Source organism: Lissotriton vulgaris, chromosome 2_1 (genome assembly GCF_964263255.1).
Source record: "Lissotriton vulgaris chromosome 2_1, aLisVul1.2, whole genome shotgun sequence".
In the NCBI taxonomy this organism is placed as follows: domain Eukaryota; kingdom Metazoa; phylum Chordata; class Amphibia; order Caudata; family Salamandridae; genus Lissotriton; species Lissotriton vulgaris.
In genome coordinates, this window is record NC_141687.1 from 1491146074 (window position 1) to 1491168849 (window position 22776).

A 22776-nucleotide genomic window follows, 5' to 3' on the forward strand; every position below is an offset into this window, starting at 1 on the left:
TGGCAAAGCACCTATTTCCTCTAGATAGGCCATTCTAATGCCTCCAAATGTGACAGGCAAAACACATGAGTAATGAGAGGTTCCTGCTTCCTAGCACATTTCTGAGAGCAGTGCCTGAAGTCTGCCATCATTGTTTTAAGGTATGTATCTGATGCATTTGCAGTGTTTTTCAACCTAGCAGGCATAAGAGGAGGACACTTGGGGACTGAAGCCAGAATCGTCAAAATGCCACAGTCCTTCTTTTCCCTTCGAAGAGAAGCTGTGCAAAATACCAATTAACTGCTCCATTAAAACATTAGATCAAAGCACTTCTTTGAGTACTGTGTTGCCTTGCCTATAAACCTTTGATTTGTTATCCAGACCAGGTTGAGCTATAAGTCTGATATGATCACTAATTCTTCACATAAGAATAAACTGCTGACAACCAGTGGCAAGCCCACACTGTTTTCATTTTAGATAGCATTCTGTGCAAGTAATGTATTTGCCTTAACTTTGGGGCAGATTTACAATTACTGGCGCATCCCTGCAAATTAGCAGGGATGCGCCAGTAATTGTGCGTCGCAGCTCCGCCACCCACGATGTGCCACATTTACAATGCGGCCCACCATGGGGCCAAAATGGCACAGATGCGTCACACATCTGTGCCGCAAAAGCGGCGCATTTCTGGAGTTGTGTCGCAAGCGCGACACAGCTCCTGCAATGCTCTGGGGGGCCTATTCTTTCAATGCTGCCTCAAGCCTTATGCCTGCTTCAAGAACGCCCCCCCTGCGCAGGAACGCCTCCTTATGGCGCAGGGCTTTACAACGTGACGCATCTCCCAGATGCGTCACGTTGTTTATACCCCACAGCATGGCGCATCTTTTGCGCTGCCGCTGCGTCACAAAAGTGACGCCACGGTGGTGCAAAAGAGGCGCAAGGGGCTTGTAAATCTGCCCCTTAGTATTTAGAGCAATTCACCTCTGTCAAGACGAAACTCGCTAATATGTTAGAATGAATCCTTTTTGAATGACCTCTCCTTCGTGAACGAACAGTCAGTTGGTATGGGCTGATGTGGCTTAGCAAACCACAAAAGGAGATCAAAAATATTCCTCGAGGTCGCTCTCCATAGAGAGGTAAGGAAAAATATATCCCAGAGCAAACCACAAATATGGATTATATGGCTAACTTTTAGGATCAAACTTTAATTTAAGGTTGTCATATCTGTTGGTGAAGTTCCATTATGGGCTTCAAAACCCATTTATATCACAGTTCACACCATTGACTTTTTTTCTTTACAAGCAACTTTAATGGGAAACATCAGTCTAAGTGCTTTGGAGTTTCACACGATCACGCATTTTGTTACTTGAAGGGTATTTATTTGAGCTGAAATTCTTGCGCAAACACTGGTGTCTCAAACACTTGACATTGCTTCCATTTTCACGGACAACATTGAGTAAGCTTAAAGGCAGCCGACATTTATATTTATTGGTCAATATCCATTAAATGTAGGTTTTTAATGAAATTCATTTGATTAATATCACTCAACAAAACAATATACAACCTGTTGCTGCTGGCCACGTAAAACAGATGTGACAGAAATCTAACATGATGTTTTTTAAAAATATATTTCATCAGTGACAATGTCAATGTGTTACTCCGACCCCACCATTATATGCTGCTATACTTATGACACAATTAAAACTGTGTCACATGATTTCACCATTACACATACTTTGTAGGACACCATTGCTTTTGTATTTTAACAGCCGCATCATGTCCATCAAATAAGGCTCACCTCCTCAGCAGAAACACTGACAGTTTGGACTAAATTTAAAAAGAAGTAAATTTAAAGAGAGGTAAGGAGTTGAGCAAGTCTCAAAGTGGCAAACAGGAATCTGCAAGGTGGGGAGAGATGACGCCAGCATTACCCTACTTGCCACTGTGTGGATAGATTATAAGAGATATGGAAGAGGAGAGGCATGCGCAGTGCTTCATTTGTAAAAGTATAAGTACCACGGCCCAATGTTTTGCTCAGCAGCAGCCAACAGTATTGAATGTCAGTGGTGCTGAATACTAAGGTTGTGTAGACTTTATTCCACCTCATGCCCGTCTCAACCACCACCAGACACTCCCTTCCGCTTCGTCCCATCCGTTCAAGTTCTTTTACAGCCCTGCTTTCCTTGTCACAGTTTTTCTATTTTTCTCTTCCTCCTTCTTTCTCGCTTTTGTGTTTTTCACTGTTTTGCTCTAGGTCAAAGTTTGATGAGTATAAATTGATGTGCCTCACTCCAAAATAAGTACCAGTTGGGCTGCCTCAAATTAAGGTCTGGATACAGGAGGTTCAATGTGCATTAAAGTCTAGCATACAATGATGCCTGTTGAATTTGGAAGCAGGGAGAGCAGGGTGCAGACCAGGAAGTCTCCATAAACATAAAAGATGGATTGAGAGGGAGCTTAAACGCACAGTGATGCAACAGACTTAACAATCAAGCATAATGCTGTGGATGACAGGGCAGGACCACATGGTCGTTATCATGGGGAAATAAACTGGAATCTTTGAAACGTATTAATTACCAAATGCAAAACTTCGAACACCACTTCAAAAACAAAGTATTTCGATGAAAGGGCTAAATATTCAGTTGAGGACATTGAAAAAAAAAGTATTCTTCAAAATATAATGCATACATATTATTTTTTTAAAGTATGTTCAAGATATGTTTTGTATTCCTTTATAAATTGAAAATATGATGCAGAGTAAATGTTATTGGCATTAACCTAGAATGCAGTAAAGTTTATAATGTATCTAAGTAATTGCTTTAAATGACAGCAGACCTTTTACCACCCCGCACACCTGGTAATCATGTACTGGCCTCAGAAGGGTGTTACCTTGCTGGTGTTCTAAAATGTGACCTTCAGGTCTCATATTGTTCTTAAGTGCATCAACACAGTAAACTCTCTTAGCAGAAAATTGCAAGACAATGTGTGCTGGCATTGAATCAGTTCTCCACTTGTGGTTAATTTATACCACAAGTGGTCTTCAAACCTTTAATGACCGCCCTTTGATCTACCTGTATAGAACACATCTTCAGAGTAGACGTGAAGTTTGGAGAAGCGACCACAAGTCTGAAGTCAAGGCCAATAAATTGTAAGTCTGCACCAGCAGCCATTTTTTAGTTTCCACACTGTCATAGGGAGGTTCTAATCTGTCTGCGTGCCTATCTACATATGCATGTGTGTGGGGGGTAGTGATGTTTGTGTGTGAGAGAGTACACATCGTGTACTTCTTTTTTTAAATGTTTCCCATAGAGAAATCATATTATTAATTACTGTCTATGCATATGCAAAACAGAACAGGCCATATGAGGAGCATAAAATGTATTCCTTCTGGCAAAACACATTATTGCTTTGGACCATTGACTCACTTCAAAATGACTCACTTGTATTTGTTTCCGTATGCTGCACCAACTGAAGTACCTGCCCAGTGATTGACGGGGCCAGTGGCACCATTCTGTCCACACATTTGTTCAGGGCTGGCCCTAAGTTTAATTGACCAGACCAGCGCCTTGGGCAGAATTAAAATGTTGGGGCTTATTTATGAGCCATTGCTTCACTTTTGCGCCGCCGATGCACTTTTAGTGATGCACCAGCAGGGTAAAAAATGTGCCATGTTGCGTCATGTTTACAAAGTGACGCATCTAGGTAGGTGCGTCACTTTGTAAACCCATGCGACACATTATACCTGTGCCAGGTATAATGTATGCAGGGTGGGCGTTTTGACGCAAGTAAGCCTCGTAAAAGTGATGCAGTGAAATCTGTGAGATTTCACTGCGCCACTTCTAGGACGCAAATGCGTCAATATCTTACGCCTGCCACATAGCAGGTGTAAGACTGACGCCGGCACATTTGAAATGGGACTTGCCCATGTGAAATGACCCATTGATGAAGTCGTGACACACTCCAGCAATGCATCATTTTTGCGCCTACAGATACGTCATAAATACTGACATATCTGTGACTCATTGCGACATGATGCGTCATACTGTAAATATAACGCATCCAGCATCCCACAAGGAGGGCGCAATGAAATGTGACGCATCGCTGTTTTCACGCAGCGATGCGTCACTGTTCATAAATGGGGCCCGTTGTGTTTACTGTGGGGCAGGAGGGTGGGGAGTTGCACTGTGAGGGCAGGAGGTATGAGGAAGACGGGAGCAGGGCAGGAGGTTGATTGGTTGCTAACAATTACGCCGAGGTACCTTAGGGGCTGATTACAAAGTCATTAACAGGACCCAATTGAGACCAAGTAGGATGGACGACCTGCTGTTTGCATGCCATTTTCAGGCAGCTCCCTGCTGCGCCCCTCGGAATACTGCCGCCCTGGGCCTGGGTCCAGCATTCCCATGCCCAAGGCTTGCCCTGCATTTTTTGTGTATTTCAGCTATATTCCAGTGGCAACGGTTCAATCAGCAGGTTGTATAACCACAGTTAAAAGTTCACCTGTGGCAGGTCAAATTATCCTTCAACAGGTCTAACAACTATTCCCACGTTATCATACCAGGCAGCTGCCAGTTTTAAAAGTCCTGATGCAACATTACATCATAGGTTGCCATACGCCAAAGCGTCACGGTGTTGTATTGCATTAAAATAAAAATGTAAAAAATGCATTTTGGGTAACTATCCCACTAACAACTTTGCTGGAGAAATGAGCCACTGATGATGCAAAAATGAAGAGAACTCGGCAAACATTTTCAAAAAACCACAGCCATTCATTTTAGATACAATAAATGCTAAGGTTCCATAAATCGTGTTTGAAAATGGGATGCAAAGCAAAGGCACTCGAAAACAGACGCTTCCATGGAGCCATGCTATGCTCAATTTAATCAGCCTGCTCCCTGCCTGGTCTCACTTCCCACCGCTACCTGATACCTCCAGCGACGATGCAAGAATTACAAGACTTTCAGCGTGCAGAGAGCACCATCTCTGGCGGTCCCGCTCGGCTCCTCTCTGGAGTGCCATAATTATCCACTGACCTAATAGCTGACAACCTCTACTTAGAGCAACTGTACTAATTGATGTAAACATGACGTTTCCTAAAGAGCTGCGCTTTCCAACCACCGCGAAAAATCGAGTTGAAATTAAAGCGCTATTCTTAATCCGACGCAGCACAGCGCCAATTGAAATATAATACCAGAAGGAGGCAAACGTATGAAATCAGTTTACAAACATGCCAGGAATCGCATGCTCACAACTAACAGAAAACTCTCAGAACACGCAAATATACCATCAACAGCCAGCAAGCGCGTCCAAATATTAAATTCCTTCTTTGGCACAACCAAGTAGTCCACGGTTTCTCCGTTGGGAGAAAATGCCCTTGGATTCTGGAATCTTTCGGATTCTGTAAGGTCATTCAATATTCTTTTGGGTAAAGATGTCAGCTTTTTGCAGCAGTCCCTTTCTGCAGAGATGCCACCACACACTAGAGGTGATGCGAATACATTAATCAGTCGCCTCGTTGATCAGTCGGACACTTGGCACAGAGAAACTGCTTTTATTAGAAAGCAGATGGAAATGTATTAATGAACGTGACAGCAGTGTGTCGGTCAAATGCATTTCTCCCTTTCAGAATTTTGAATAATTGCCGCTTCTTCCGATCCCTTCTCAAACACAACCCTTTATATAAATAAAAAAAAACACGGGACCGTGACCGTTCGTCATGACACATGAAACAGGCGAACAGGAGTTTGTGGGCTGCATGCAAGTTCGCCTCGTCTTCATTCAGCGGGGCTGGGGGAGGGGCGGGCGGCAGGGTAAACAAGCATCGCTTCCCCAAACCTGTACAGAATGACTTTCTGCGAGAGTGATTTACCTGCTCCTGCTGGTGCTGGCTCCTGGGACCCTGGCCGGGTTGTTCTTTCATGGCTGTCATTGTAGACGGCGCTGCCTCACTTCCTCACTGCTTCCTCAGCGTTAGGGACCTGATTAGACATCAATAGCATGACAAGCCTTTCTTCGTGCTCTCCAATTCGCAAAGGAGCAAGCGGCAGAAAACGACCAAAGCAAGAAAAAAAGGGACGCTCGGTGACTGCTCCTCTAGCCCTGTCAGACTGAAGCCGGCGGGTGCAGATGACGCTCAGATTGGCAGGTTCCTAAACGGTCCGCGTGACACCGAAGCCAAACACCTGAACCCGGCACTTGTCCCTACCGCACAGTCTGAATGACATCCTGCAGCCTCCAGCCGGCGAGCACACGGCCAGCTGCCGCGAGGACTGCAAACGAGGATTTCCCAGGGCAGCAGGTGAATAAAGGCAGCGACTCTCGCTGGTACCTCCCGCCTCCTTCTCCGCCAGACTTCACATCTGGACCAACATCAAGTGTCAAGTTAGCCTTGCTTCCTCTGTTTGGAACAGCCCACTTACTCTGTGAAATATAGGGGTGTGTTGGCAAACCTTTGATGATATTAAATGTGGTCTTATTTTGAATCAGCGCTGCAGCCCCCAAGAAAAATGCAATCTCCCGCTATCACATACCCCCCCCCCCCATGAAATGACCTGACCTGTTAGTAACAAACAACAAGTAAAAGAATAAAAGAATAAACATTACGCGTTAAATTTGGGAGGAATAAACTATCTAAGAATTATCTCTGTAAATGTTTAAAGTAGGGTTCTATAGTTTGAAGTATTAGATAGAGAAAAACATTTTTTTTCGTGACGTTGCAAAAATATATGTGTCTATTATTATTTGTCTACCTGTTTTTATTGGCATTCTTAATGGTATGTGCCTTAATTACATTTGATTTTTACGAAAATGAACACTAGTTCACCAATACCTTTGTGTAAAAGAGAGTATTCACACACACACACACAGACTCCCCCCACACACACAAGCACAAACACACATTCAAACAGAAAGACAAACAAACAAAAACACAGATGCACATAGGCATATTCACAACGTACTATGCTATCTGTACCCAATGAAGACTTCTTTCAACACCCACATTTCACTGGAATGATGTCATATCTGTGAATTAATTTTCACAGTTAAAGGTAAGGATATTGTGTTCATAACATATGGGTTTCAAACAAAATGGAGGAGAATGCTGTAATTACTATTGTTTTACTACAGTATTCTGTGGTATTCTTTTCAATTCACAAGCGACTATTTGGAAGAAAAACATGTAACGTTTAAAAATGCATAATGAGTTCCACTATGCGTTTACCTTCTTTGTTTACTATCAAGCCAGAAAAAGTCCCCTGTGAAATTAATGAACCTTAATGAATAATGAGCATTTTTAAAGTTCACTCACACCACTTGTAGCATCTTGGAAATGAAAAAGAGATGTATATTTTTATCCATATCAATGGTAATCATTTATCAACCGAAAATGATAAAAGACAGAGTACACAATTGGGTTTAAATATTAGCCATTGAGTCAAACACAGATTCCTAAATGGACTTGTCACTCCACTGGAACTCTAGAGCTAGCTGCCATACATGGATACCTGATTTACAATTTTTTCAGAGTCAGTAAAAGGTGTTGTTGTGGTGACCTTGCCTTTTCCATTGGAAACAATTTCTGAATGCCAGGACCAGATTGGCCTTTTATCCTATCGGGCATTTCCAGAGAGGGCTGGAGCCATTATAGGATATTTCTGAATGCTGAGGGAAGCCACTGAAGCCTGTGTCACTCTTTCCAGATCCCCAGGGTTTAGTTGTATGACGGGACCTTGCATGCCATTACCACGCATACCTTTACCATGACCTCATTACAGAGCATGCGTCTTCATCACACACGTCTTTACCATGCAAGTCTTTACCTTGAATATGCCTTTACCACGCATGCCTTTATAGTGAAATTTTTTTGTTGTAAACCCATGTATGGTAAGGGCATAGCTGAGTTAAAAAATTAAACACGTAAGTATAGCCCCTAACCTAAATGTATGTATGTATATATATATATATATATATATATATATCCGTTGAAAATTTATTGACACAAGAGAAGAAGTGGGCACTCAAGGCGAGGTATGATTTACTGATTTTATTCAAGCGTATCCATTCTCTGACGCATTTCAACTGACCCCAGCCTTTTTCAAAGTTACACTGGCCTCTGGCCCACATCTATTTTATAGACAGATCAAATCATAGATATAGATGACATACCTCCTTTTACCATTATTCTTATTTCATCTATCCACTATGATTCGTTTCGCCAAACAAATTCATTGTCTCGCATAGATTACAATATATATTTATTTTTAAATGTTAACATTTTTTGCTGTTTTATATTTTTCTCAAGCTCATTTGCAAAAGAAGAATCTTAACTCTCATCAATGCATGATTCAATGTGTACAAAACTTTGACATAGGAACTCAGAGGTCTAAATAGGCAAAGCTATATCTCGGGCAGTGCCCAAGTTTAATACTAACCAACTTAAATTCACTAATACTTGGAGATCTTAACAAAATAACTTGGTGTCAGCTCAATTACTTATCGTCATTCCCTATTCTTTAGACTTATAATTGGGGTTCCCGGTTTTATGGTATTTATTTTTTTGCCATTTCCGTCTGTATTTATCCATATTTATTTTTTAGGCATTTTTTCTGTATTTATTCGCATTTATTTTTGCCCCAAGCAAAAGACGACACTGCAGCTAGTATTTTTCCACATTTATTGAAATTGACAACGCACACCTGCGCCCAGTTGTTATTGGTCATCTTGTATCTTGTTTACTGTTGTTACTTGCACAATTATCACTCTTTCCTCATTTAACGTAACATTTACTCTTGTACTATTCACATTTGTAATTTTCTCCTCATGTAACGTTACTGTTCCTATTGTGAAGCGCTCTGACACCTTCGTGTAAAGTCTGCGCTATATAAAAATGCGTAAATAAATAAATTAAAAAAATGCCTTGACAGGGGGGCTACAGCATGCGTAGGGGGGAGTTGCAGCAGGGACAGCTTCCACATGGACACGAGCCAAGGGAACAACAAGTTAAAATACCAATGCAACTCAGGCCTCAGGGGACAGATTAGTAGCGGCCTCACAGTGACCCTGGACACTACAACCTGAATCCAGAACCCCATGTTCTGATTTGAGCTCATCTCACATTGGCGCAAGTGAGAGAGGTAGTGTGGGCCCAAGTGCAAGCACCTGCTACATGGAATGTGTATTCACTAGTCAGTTTGTTAAAGTCTCTGGGCAGGGAGTGGGGGCTGGGCAAAGGTTGCTGCACTGCTGCTGGTATCTATCAGAGTATTAATCAAACCTGCACATTTAGTCAGACTTAGCTTTTACTATGAGAGTGCTCGTGAAGAGAGACCGCTGGGTGTAATAGCATCAGGCGTGAGAGTGCTCTGCAGACAGCCAACATGTACTACTCTCAGACCCAGATCCGCTCTCTAATACTGCGTGTGAAAGTGTATTGTGTGTGAAAGCTGTACGCGTGTGTGCTGGGAGACTTAGACGCTTTGCCCTGCCCCCGCCCCCTTACACACAAACACTTGCATACTTTTGCCCAACCTTTCTCGGCTAGAACTCTGAAATTCAATATTTACAGCAAAGAGTGTTTTTTTCCAGCAGACATGTTGGTACGTCCAAAATCAGATGTGGCAGAGAGGACAGTAATAGGTGAGGGCTGATGGGCCACAGGGTGCTAAGGGCACTTCAGACAGGGGTTACGGTGCGGCAGCCAAGCAGATCACAAGAAGCAAGAAAACGAAAATAAACACGGGGAATGCGAACAGCTGGCGCTGCCACTTAATACGTGGGGTGGGGAAGGGAGGGCAGGAGCCCGAGGCTACAGAAGGACAGAAAGAGGCAGGGGCGGCTTTTAAGGCGTATCGATCTGTCCCCTGAGGCCACACACATAGGGCACATTCACGTACCTTTCGAAGTACAAATGGTGGCGGGCTGGCGCAGGCTATCTCGGGCGGTGGAGTACTGGATCCCTGGAAATGCCAAAACAACCAGGATTGGCTCAGGGTCACTTAAAGACCCTGAGCTAATAGGTCTACAGTGCCTCCATAGTACGTCACTGGAAGGAATTCCCTGCATCGGAACAGGGGCGTGGCATAGCAACTCTGAACCAAGGCAGCGCGGCAAAACTTACTCGTATTTTTCCGTTTCTACATATAAATACAGACAAAGGAAAAATACACTTCCGTCTGTATTTATATGTATTAATCCGCAAAAACAGAAAACCAGGATCCCTACTTATAATATACATGAAATAATATGGAGAAATCATTTAAACTTCTATATATAAATATATATCCAATAAACTATCTTCAGTTTAAACCACATGCGCCATGGTATCTATCTATCTATCTATCTATCTATCTATCTATCTATCTATCTATCTATCTATCTATCTATCTATCTATATATATATATATATATATATTCACAGAAAAAACCATAGGTTATAGACCATATATAGGTAGGAATTTGCATTTACAAAACCTTGAAAATTCAACGAAAAAACCATAGGTTATAGACCATATATAGTTAGGGATTCGCATTTACAAAACCTTATTTTACTCGCATAAAACCATTGAAATTCCATATATAGTTAGTTGCGCTAACTATATATCGCGCACCCGCAATCCACTGCTGATGATGTCACATATTACATCATTCATGACATGGTCAGTGACATCACTGATGACATCACTGATGACATCTCAAATGACATCACTGATGACATCACTGATGACAACATCCAGTGACTGTATGTTTCTGTAAAGTTAAAATATGTCTTACATATTGAAGAATGAGTGGATGTATAAGTGTCTGGATGAAGGATTTAGTAGATGCATGACTGACTGTATGAGTGAGTGATTAAATGTGTCTCACTGAGTGCATGGGTTAGTGACTAAACTGTCTTAATTTGTGCATCATTATGTCTGTTGTTCTGTAAACTGTTGCATGTGTTGATAAGTAGCTATATGAGTAACTATATGGGTTATTGATTGGTTGCCCAAGTATTTGTATGGGATACTGAGTGTGTGTGTGGGTGGCTGGGAGGTGTATGACTCTGTGCATAGATGTGTGAGCAGTTGATTCACTAGATGTATGGTTTCAAAAGTGCATGTGGAAACAGCTGTATGGGCGGTTGACTGTGTGCATGAGTGTATTGGTGAGTGAATGGATATCTCAGTGCTACATGTCAAAGTAAGTACATATGTAAAACACAGTACATGTGAGAGTTGACATATATAAATAACTGTGCATAAGAGCCAGTGAATGTGTGAGTGGCTGTATGGATCATTGTGAACTTGTATCAGGGAATGTATAAGAGAGTAAATATGTGTTAGTATATGTTTGAATAAGTAAAGTTTGTATAACTGTATAGTTGAGGAAATGGAGGTGTGATTGATTCTTTGCATGACTGACTAGGTGTGTGAGTAACTCCATGGATGAGTGACAGTCTGTGAGTGTCTGTTTACACTGATTGTATCTAAGGTTATATTAGAGTCTGAAGAGGTTCATCGTATTATCACATGAATGATATCATCAGTGATGTGATCAGTAATGTCAAATGAGATGTCATCAGTGATGCCATCAGTGATGTCATTTGAGATGTCATCAGTGATGTCATCAGTGATGTCATTTGAGATGTCATCAGTGATGTCATCAGTGATGTCACTGACCATGTCATGAATGATGTAATATGTGACATCATCAGCAGTGGATTGCGGGTGCGCGATATATAGTTAGCGCAACTAACTATATATGGAATTTCAATGGTTTTATGCGAGTAAAATAAGGTTTTGTAAATGCGAATCCCTAACTATATATGGTCTATAACCTATGGTTTTTTCGTTGAATTTTCAAGGTTTTGTAAATGCAAATTCCTAACTATATATGGTCTATAACCTATGGTTTTTTCTGTGAATTTCATTGGTTTTTTAAAAGCTAACATCTGTAACTGTAAAATGTATTCTTCTTTAAATCTTAAAATATATTTTAGATGTTTATTAATAATTTTTTTTTTAATATTTTTTTTCTTCGCTTCCAGTTCGCGAACCGGGAAGCTTTCCGTTAGCTCATCTTGATGCCGCGATCTAGTACGCGAACCGGTAAACGTTACGTTAGCGGAACTGTGACGCGTCGCGGAAGCGCGACGTATCACGTTGTCGCGTAATGCGTCTAATGACGCGCCGCGTTAGCGCTCCCGGAAGTGCTCCGGACCGCGAACCGGAAGCGATCCGAGACGCGGCGCGCACCGCGTAACGTAAGCGGAACAGGTCATGTGACTTGTTTATCAAAGTTTTCATTGGTTCATTTCACTTTTGGTTTCCAAATGATGTATGACTAGGTCATGTGACCTAAAAATAACACTTTTCATTGGTTCAGAACTTTTGCTATTCCCAAATCATGTAAACCCCTCCTTCTTTCCTCACTCTGACTTTCATCTTGGTGAGAGAAAGACCATTTTCCTGGAGTTCAACAATGGCTTCCATACTTGCTGCAGCTGGTGCACCCCCACCACCACCTCCACCTCCTCATAAGAAGAGAGGACCTCCAAGTCAATTTATCTCCAACAGAGAGGAGGAAGAGGAGGAAGAAGAAGAAGAGGATAGAGATCAACCAGAATTTCTCCCGGAGTTGCCCCGTGTTTCTAAGAGAAAAACAAGTTTCATCTGGCAGTTTTTTTCCATCCCTCCAGGGGAGAAGAAGGTGAATGCTAAATATGCCACCTGCCTCATCTGTGATTACAGATTGTCTAGAGGCACAGAGAAAAAATATAGTATGGGCAACTATACTATGCATCGACATATGGCCAGGTGGCATCCCTTAAACTACAGCCGGGCTGAGTTAAGGGACCTACAAGACAATCCCCCGACAACTCCTGTGGCCAGATCTACCTCAACAATGTCTTTGACTGGAAGAGAGGCACAGGAAACTGTGCCAAACATTCAGCCAAATTTTAAACATATGAAGTTTACCTGTATATATTGTGGTGCTATGTTGTCGTATGGGAACATGAGCGTCAACTTGATTAATATGGTGTTCGAAAACCATAAGTGCCCTAATGCACCCAAGCAGTAATTTTTTTTTTGCTCCTGTTGAGCCCTTTTCAATGCCTGTTTTTTTGTTGTTTCCCCTCCATAAAAAACACAAAAAAAACATAAAACTGTTCTAAAAATACAAAAAAATCCAAAAATGTTCAGAAAAAAAAAAAAAAATAATAAAACAACAAAAACAAAAAAAAAAAGTTCTTTTCAGAACTACCTCCCCTTTCAAATAAAATTGCTAGAATGTTTATCACTCTGGCAAGTTCTATTTCTTTTGGTTCGCTTCAAGTTCGCTGACCGGTTCGCGAACTGGAAGCGAACCAAAAAAATAATTTTTAAAAAAAAAGAAGAGTTAGTATAAGGGAAGTAAACAGAGAATAATGTAAAAAGAAAGACAGCTATAGAGAGTAAATGAGAGATAGTGTCAGTGACATCATCAGCAGTGCATTGCGGGTAAAAAGAGTAGAAAACATTTACCTTATAATTCTTGTTACCTTTTTAAAATATTTTTTCATACTTTCAATCTGTAAAACAGAGAACAAACATTTCCAAAAATATTAAAACATGTATGTAAAAATTAGAAAAGACAAGGGAAAAGGTTCAAGAACAAACAGTTTTTCAACAACTTTGACATTTACAGAAGCCTCTGCTTCTCTACGTCCCCTACACAATCCTAAAGATATATATTTTAAAGAAACTGTATCTTGATGTTGATGAACTGAGGCCTATTTTGGAACATGGTGCTTTTTTTGCACTGCTAATGTCTCACAATAGTGATGCAATTGCAGCGCAAAAAAGATGTAAAGCCATCATAAAATTGTCTCTAACATTTTAAATGATTGTTTCAGGATGCAAATAAGATGTGTGCTTTCAAGAGCTTTCTTTGAGGTGAGGCCTATTCATTTTTTTTTTTAAAAAAACAGTACCCAGAAGTACAGCACTGTAAGCATTAAAATTGACACTTACAGAAGACTCAGTTTCTCCATATCTACTTCACATTTCTAAATGTATATCATAAGTACAAAAAGCAAAACATTAATTATACATGTTAAATGGTTTATTTTTGCTGTTCTCAGAATGTATCAAATTTCACTTAAATCAGTGACTTGAAGGTATTCATCATGTAACAGCGGGGAAAAAAAAACACAATCAAAATGATTGTGTTTAAAAAACCCATTCAACATAAGAAATCTGAATTCAAAACTCCTTAAAATTAACTTACTTTCAATGACGTCGAAGGATGTCCTATGAACAGCGTCCACTGTGTTGTGCTATAAATATTGTCAGCCCACCACTTTCTGAAAGAAAACCTCCAACGATTCGAAAAATATGCTACATACAAGAAAAGACTTCTCACATTCTACCACATGTTTCCACTTGGCCAAATCATGTTGCAGCTATTCACAAGTCTTGTAATTCTTCCAATCAAATCCCGACATTTTCTATTTTCGCAACTTGCAAAAAGAAAACATTTGAGATTATTTTCACAATCCTGGACTACTAATATCTTACTCTTCTTTGTCACTCATGTTCTCCTTTTCCTATGACACTGATACTGCTTACTATGAAGCAGACTTACTTGCATCAGGTTTATATAGTCGGATTTTACAAAATAACATTATAATTAAAAGTTTTGGACCAATAATCTAGACAGCATTGCAGACTTACATTCCCTCAACTTGATGAACCTTTTCCAATTCTTCACAGGAAATCTCGAGATTCTTTCTTTAAAATTTTGGTTTTAAAAACACCAGGTAAGAATTTTTAAGGTCAAACGGCAATTTTTTTTTGAAAGTTACAACGGAATCATTGCAGAATGACCAGCCGTTTCGAGACTTTAAATAAGCTGTATAATGTCCTGAAGTTGTTGAAGGACCATCGTGATAGATAATTGCTACAGTTACAAAAGTCCTTCCTGATATTGAAAGCTGAGAAGCCACAAAATTTTTTATTAAAGTTGACAATTTTGATCCATCAGGCCTACATCGTTGCATCATTAAAATGACATACTGTCCATATCTACGTATAAGTAATGTTGACATCATTTCAGATTTACATTGGCTACACTCCATGTTGTGATCCGCTGCATTTACTAGCTTATTAAAGGAGACTGATTTACTGTCTGGCAAAGTTAAATATATAAATCTTTCTGAGTCTACACTAGTAGTACTTGATACCCTACAATTCTCGCAGTCATGCTGCCATTGATAAGAAAGCCCAAACAGGTGATCTACATCTACACCCTCAACTTGCAATATATCAAGCATATACATTAAAAACTCCTGACAATCTTGCTGATTATTTTCAGAGAAGTCTGTTTGACCTGAACATTCATCTAACAGATAACGAACTTCAGACACACTTTCTACTTTTGTTCGATCAGTGCTACATTTCTCGAAAACAGAATTCAACAAACAGCATAAAATTTGTTCAGAATTCAACAGAATCTGTTCTTTTAAACTCTCTAGTGAAAAGAGAACATTAACCACTACATTTGCATAGCAGTTGACACCAGAACTGTTTTCAAATTGAAAACCGACAACATCTTCAACAGAATCCACTTTCTTTCTGCTAACAATTTTCGGTTCATTGACTTTTAGTCTTTTTGCAACAACCTCCCTACTATTACTGCTATTTCTACGCTTGCGGCCTACCACACGTTTCTCAAACAAAGGATATTGAGGCAAATGTGGCGCATACTCTCTTCTTAACCTATTGTATTCCTTAACACAATCTAGATCCGCACAAATGTTTGTTACATCACAGTCAATTAAGTACAATCCCGATAAAGTTCTAACTCGTGACAATGCCACATATGCCATACCCTCCTTGAACACAGAACTGCCAATATTCACCAATGCACAGTCTACACTTAAACCTTGCGATTTATGGATTGTCACCGCATATGCCAAGCAAACAGGAAACTGTTTACGGCGAACATATAAATCTTTAACAAGCAAAAACCTAGCAGAACAACGACCAATTTGCTGTACTTCCTCAATGCCATCAAATTTAATTTTTAAAAATTCTATTCCATCTCTATTTCTGTATTTCTCAAAATCAACAACATTACCCATTGATCCATTTACCAGACCTCTTTCTACATGTAAATTCCTTCTCAAAATAATTCGGCAATTTAAACACACATTCAAAGTCTTTTCAAAACCCGCTGTTTTAGATATAGTCTTCTCTAATGAATCCAATTTTGATTTCAAATTGTCTGACAAAATAATTGTTGATCCCATATGCTCTAATTTGTCGATAGCTTCAAGTTTCACAATCTCTTGCTTTTCTAAATTCAACATTTTGTTGTTGAAGATGGCACATTCTGCAAGAGTTGGCATGAGACATATCCCGGATTTCTTCTCAGTAATTTTCTGAAAAATATTCTCAGGCACAATCTCTTGTTTGGGATATAAATTTGACAGTAATCGTGCATTTAAAGCTTCTTTCCCATGCTCAGTCACTTTTCCAATTCTAATATCTTGTAGAATATTCTTGTAATCTTCATCCTTTGCCTGACGCATATTTTGATGCAGTTCTGCATAATTGAAGTTTAACCATATATTGACGTTGCCAATGCTCCCTAGGCACTTCCTGGTATCTTCATGCGTGAGTATTTTGAACACAAGTTGACCTTTTACTGGTGTCAGCTGCAGAAGATCTCCGAAAACAATGATGTGTTTGCCACCAAATAACACATCATATTCAGTTTTAAGTACTTCTTGCATTCTCAAATGCACAAAGGCAAGCATGACATTGGAAACCATGCTTACTTCGTCAATGATAAGTAGTTTCATTTTCCTCAAGACTCTTGAAACTTCACAGCAAGCATCTCCAGATAACTTGTTGTATTGTAATTTGTTGTCATGCTCCACCGGCAGCATCAGTAGACGATGCAAAGTAATACCTTTAATGTTATGTGCTGCCAGTCCAGTAGGAGCGGTGACAACACAAGACAGCGATGACTCAGTCCTTTCCTGCAAATAACAAGAGATTGCTTTAATGAGGAAACTTTTTCCAGTTCCCGCTTCTCCACTCACGTACAGTCGGACAGGCTTCAACGATGTACATGAGCATTTGTTCTTCTCATGACTTAATCCGTGCTCAATTTCCGTGGTAACTTCATCATATATTTTCCTCTGCTCAACGTTGAGTTGTTTTTCCAAGTCTTCTAAGTTAACTGAATCCTCCTGAGCATGTGCCATGGCTCTTTCTACTTCATTCATAGCAGTGGCAGCTTCATTTTCGATAATAGGTCCTCCAAGTGGATCTTGACTCAATGAAACAGAACTCTGACTGTCCTGAGAACTGTCTCTGGCAATCTCGGCTGCAATCGTTGCTTCCTGCTCAATTTCCAAAGTTAGCATTTCTTGATATTTAGAAAAAGCAGGACATTCTATGGACTCCTTGGCTGCATTGAAAGAGTCTTCGTAACAGAGGAAATCTCCAAGCAGTTCCTCTTCTGCACGCCAAGGCTTGAAAAGTTGCAAAAGTGCTAAATAAAAAAACTCCTTTTTTTCTGGAGATTCACCACTCAATTTTCGATGGTTTACTAATTGGCATTTTCTTTGCTTGACCAGGCATCCCTCACTTCCAATTACAGCAAACACTCCTTTCTCAATATCTTCTTTGATGTTCCTCTTGAATATATAATTTTGAAGAACCTCATATAGACAAACATTCTCAAGGTGACTGCTTCGATTTGGATAATATGTATCCAACATGTTGGTCTTCAAAATGTCGGTACTGTTTGGTTCCTTTTCTGCCAAATACTCAATTTCCCGGACAGGTTTTAGAACTCGATTTCGCGTTGCAGCAAGACCAAGACTCGCCCAAACGAGACTCCTGGATTTGGCATAGAGACTTGCTGAAGACAATCGATCAGAACATTCGTAAGCTCCGATTTCTCGATGCGACAACATCTTCAGACTGAAACTGTACAACTTCTTGCTGAGGCTCTTTTCATGGGAAATGTCCTCCCACATATCCTTCAGTTCGGTCTTTTTTTTTTTGGTGATGTAAGATGTCACATACCGAGCCACAGCCATACAGTTGTCAGCCACAAACTGTATATCCATGTTAGCATTCCACATGGACAAAATCACTGGGTTGTAGTCATTGATGTACTTGGACTCTTCGTTCCTTTTCAAATTGTATGTATTCTTGGGTGATTTCCTCGTCACATTATGTCGCAGCGAAGACATCAAACTGTTCACTCTTCTTTTAGAAATCACAGGTCGAGGAAAGTTGAAACGACATTTGGTGTAGAACTTGTCCTTGTTTCTGAATTTACGACGACAGTACTTTCCACAACGATGGCTTTGGAAACGAAGAACTTGTTCTCTTAGACTTTTCTTCTCCGTTGCGTTTGGAACAGCACACGTAGAATACTGTTCGATGAAATTCATCACTAAGTCATCCGGATCTGTTCCAAATTTAGGTGCATCCTTGATCCACAACAACATATGTATATGAGGGGCACCTCTTGCTTGGTACTCCTTTCTCCAGAAGAAATCCAACACCTCTCCAAGAGGTGGATTCTTTTTATTTGTGATGAAAGACATCATAGCTTCAAATCTATGATTGAAGTACCTGCATACATTCACTGGATCCAAAGAACACAGTTCTCCAGGTGTCTTGAATTCAATGTTTTCAATATTTCCATTTGCCTCTCGTAGAAATTCAAGTAAGTCTTCCCAGCCATACTCGGCACAGCTCAGAGTGAGGAACCATGTTGGAGTTCCTAAGTTCCTCAGCATACATTTTAAATCACCATGACGACGGTACCAGTACTCATTAGTACCACGCTGACACGCCATGAGATTAATTAAGTGAGAATCCAAAATACTGTCTTGGACATTGACTTTATGCATAAAGTCACTTGCCGAGATGTTTCGCATCTGTATACCACTTTTTAAGATGTGGTTCACTGCATATGACAGTCCAAACAGATCGCTTTCAAACAGGAGATGAAACAAATAGGGAATGCATTGCCGAAACCTAGGATCTTCTGCATACAATCGTAAAGTCCGGTATTCAGACGCAGGAATTTGATGAGGTCGCTCATCATATCTTCCTCCTTGACCTGTGGGAAATAGCTGTGGGAAACACCGAGCTTCCAAACTTTCCTCCCAAACACTAATGGGACTCCCTTTGGCTTGTTTCATTTGAAACAACTCAATAGCATTCCCCATGACTTCCTTGGAATGCAAAGGATGAACACTATAATGTTCATATATTTCTTCACTTTTAGAGGCCTCTACTTTCTCAATTTGGCCAGCACACAAATCGCTATCCTCTTCATCACTTACTTCCTCTTCTGCAACATATACATTCTTATAGTACTTATTATTTTTCTTCAAATACACTGTTGCCTTTTTGACTTTCCTAACATCCACTAAATCTTGCCATATTTTCTTATTCTTTGTCGGAACCCCATTGACCAAGATAACCAGAGGTTCCTCTTCCACTTTTTCTATTCCAATTGTGTTAATGTTTTTGTTCAAATCTAGAGGCAAATAAACAACTCTTCCCTTTAATCCTCTCTGTAAATCTGCTGGAGGCAACTTTCCTGTCTTTGGCTCCATTCTTACAATAGCCTGAAATGGATGGATACTTTGAATCAAAATAGATTCATAAGTATTTAAATCCTTCAATTCAGAAGGAATCTCAACCAATTCCAGATTATTATGAACTGCCCTAGCAGGCATCTGGTTTTGGTTTAATTTATTACAACAATAAGTACACACACGTTGATCCGATCCCAAATCAAAATAATTTTCTACCATCAAGTATGTGGCAAAATCCTTCCATTCACTATTATTTTCCCTTTCACTTTTTGCATATAAATCCACTACCTTAGTCTGATTCTTATAATAAGTGCGTCGACAACATACACAAGTGAAATTAGGCCTCTCACTTGATTTCATCTGAAACGTGGCAATTTCCTTCTCAAAATTATCTGTACTAGAAACCTGTACATTATCTTCCACATTACCCTCTACTTCAGGGTCAATTTGAACATTCTCATCTTTACTACCAAAGTAACAAAACTCAATTTCTTCACAAATATTCTTCACATCTATTTCAGAACCATGCAAAAGAGCAGCACATAATTGTTTAAGTATAATTGCTGGACTCTTAGCATAATACAACATTCTCACTAATTTTCTCACTTTATTATGATGCACTGCTAGCATCCTGAAATGATGAAAAACACTCTGGCATACTCTCCTGGAAAGACAAGCCAGTGAATGACCACGCAAACCTGTCATTTGTCTCACTCTGCAAGGATCTAAATCTTGCAACAACTTCATTTTCTGCTTCAAACTTTTCTTATTAAATGTCCGTATAAAATCACAAAGCAAATTGATGGAAACCTGTCGCACACTGCAAATAGAACTACACTTCCAAATGTACACAGGACCCTTAGGACGTCTTCCTAAAACCTCATCACTTAGCGCCTCTTCTGTCTCTGTTGTCACAAGTTGTTCTTTTTCAACTGGACAACCATCCTTCACTTCATAAGCTCGACCACTGATGTCAACTGCATGCACCAAATCATTATCCTGAAAATAACTCTCCTCATTAAAAAATGCCTCAGAACTTGAACTATGCATCCATTCTCCGGAAAAAACTTCACAAAAGTTAGTACGATTTACTACTCTCTTCCATCTACTTTTTGTTTTGAAATCAGAAATTACCTTGCTTAGTTTCCTAATTCTATTGATTACCAAAATAAACAACTTTCGCTTAATTTCAAAAGCATGATCAATAATTTTCTCTACATTTTTCTTCTTCTTATAAAATGCCGCTTTCTGTTGGCCTTTCTTTTTAATATTTTTCAATAAATTAACTAATATCCTATTACGGAACATTCGATTTCGAATGTCCCTAAACTGTTGTTTCCTTCTACTATCATGCACAGAGTTATCTCTTCCTCTACCAGTAACATTTGTAATGGGTCTCTCCTTTCCATTTAAATTACTTTTCTTTTTGTGAACTGAAACATTTTTTTGAGCAAAACTTTTTTTACTACAAATATTTCTTAAGAATGATTTCGTGCTCTTACCCGGACCTTTCTTGCTGTTTTGACAAGTATTTGGGGAAGAGGACTGCTGCAATAAAACATCATCCTGCTGTCTTTGACGTTTTCTCGCCTTTCTCATTCTGTTTTTTGTAGGCATTTTCAAAACTATGAAAGAATCTGCAGTTGAATCTGTGGAAAAATATAATATAAAATGTTATTAACCACTATTACCAAACAGTAAATAAATACCAGTCATCTAAAACTTAATGCCCTACTAATTATTTAACATAGCAAATGTTTTCCACCAGCACTGCATCACAAAAATGACACTCAATGGTACAAAACAGGCATACAACACTCATAAATTACTCCCTAATATTTTAAATCATTAATTCAGGATGACGATAAGATGTAGCCTATCGAAAGATTTGTTTAGGCCCAGATCTTTAGACTGGGGTGAATGTGTGTCATTGATCCACATTCAGTCCATCACCTGTTTTGTTTATTTGAGGTGAGGCCAACACATGGTTGCAGATAACATTTTCACTGAAAAAAACCAAGGTAAAAAAACATGTGAAGGCCTACCAATGAAGTAAATCATTAAATGAAAACCAATACATTTCTGGAAATATGCACTACTAGTGCTTCATAAGATGTTTTGGGTCATATTTATAAGGCATTTGAGTGTCTAGTATGCTATTTTACGTTCTTCATGGTGCAAATTTATTGTAAATACGCTCCCATCTGCGGTTGGCAAATTTAGATTTTGATTATGGAAGTTAGATAGGCATGTTAATAATTTCCCAAAAATGGTGTATAACCCCAAACAACCTTTGAAGCAAATGCTCTTAGCCATGTTATCCACCTCCCATTGGATAACATGGCTAAGAAGTGCTTGCAAATGTGAAAAAAAACGGCCACAATGCATGAATATCGCTGAAAAATCAGCGATATTCATGCATTTTCCAGCAAATGCTCTTAGCCATGTTATCCACTTCCTATTAAATAACATGGCTAAGAACTGCTCAGGGCCCCATGAGGAACGCTTTCCATTTAAAAAGGGAAAAATAACATCAAAGACACTAAAATGCCTTCTAAATATGACCCCAAACAACCTATGAAGCTCTAACAGTACATATCCTGAAATTTAATTGATTTCAAAATTCGTTTTTAAACACAGCATATAAATCAATTGTATACCTGCATTCATGAAGAAATGACTAAAAATGTCCTTGAGACACATGAAAGTGTTTTCTGGAATGCCCTAACCCAATTTTTGGGACACTATTAACATGGCTAGGTAACTCCCATAATCAAAATCTAAATTTGCCAAGCGCAAGTGGGAGCGTATTTACAAGACACTTGCCCCAAGAGGAATGCTTTCCATTTAAAAAGGTAAACATAACATCAAAGACACTAAAATGCCTTCTAAATATGACCCCAAACAACCTATGAAGCTCTAAAAGTACATATCAAGAAATGTAATTGTTTATCACAAATGCGATTAAAAACAGCCGCAATGCATGAATATCGCTGAAAAGTCAACGATATTCATGCATTATCCAGCAAATGCTCTTAGCCATGTAATCCACCTCCCATTGGATAACATGGCTAAGAACTGCTCGCAAATGCGAAAAAAAAGGCCGCAATGCATGAATATCGCAGAAAAGTCAGCGATATTCATGCATTTTCCAGCAAATGCTCTTAGCCATGTTATCCACTTCCTATTAAATAACATGG

The 22776-nt window shown here is 39.5% G+C and overlaps 1 protein-coding gene across 2 annotated transcripts in view; it reads right to left on the minus strand.

The window, feature by feature from the left end:
* DPP10 (dipeptidyl peptidase like 10) overlaps positions 1-6342 on the minus strand; it is a 1575897-nt gene extending 1569555 nt beyond the window's left edge. For both annotated transcript variants that reach the window (XM_086957361.1, XM_086957360.1), the window contains exon 1: positions 5846-6342. In XM_086957361.1, the coding sequence (XP_086813487.1) occupies positions 5846-5905 (60 nt within the window). In that variant the 5' untranslated portion in view covers positions 5906-6342. The remainder of the gene's footprint in view (positions 1-5845) is intronic.
* Between the last annotated feature and the right edge of the window lie 16434 nt (positions 6343-22776).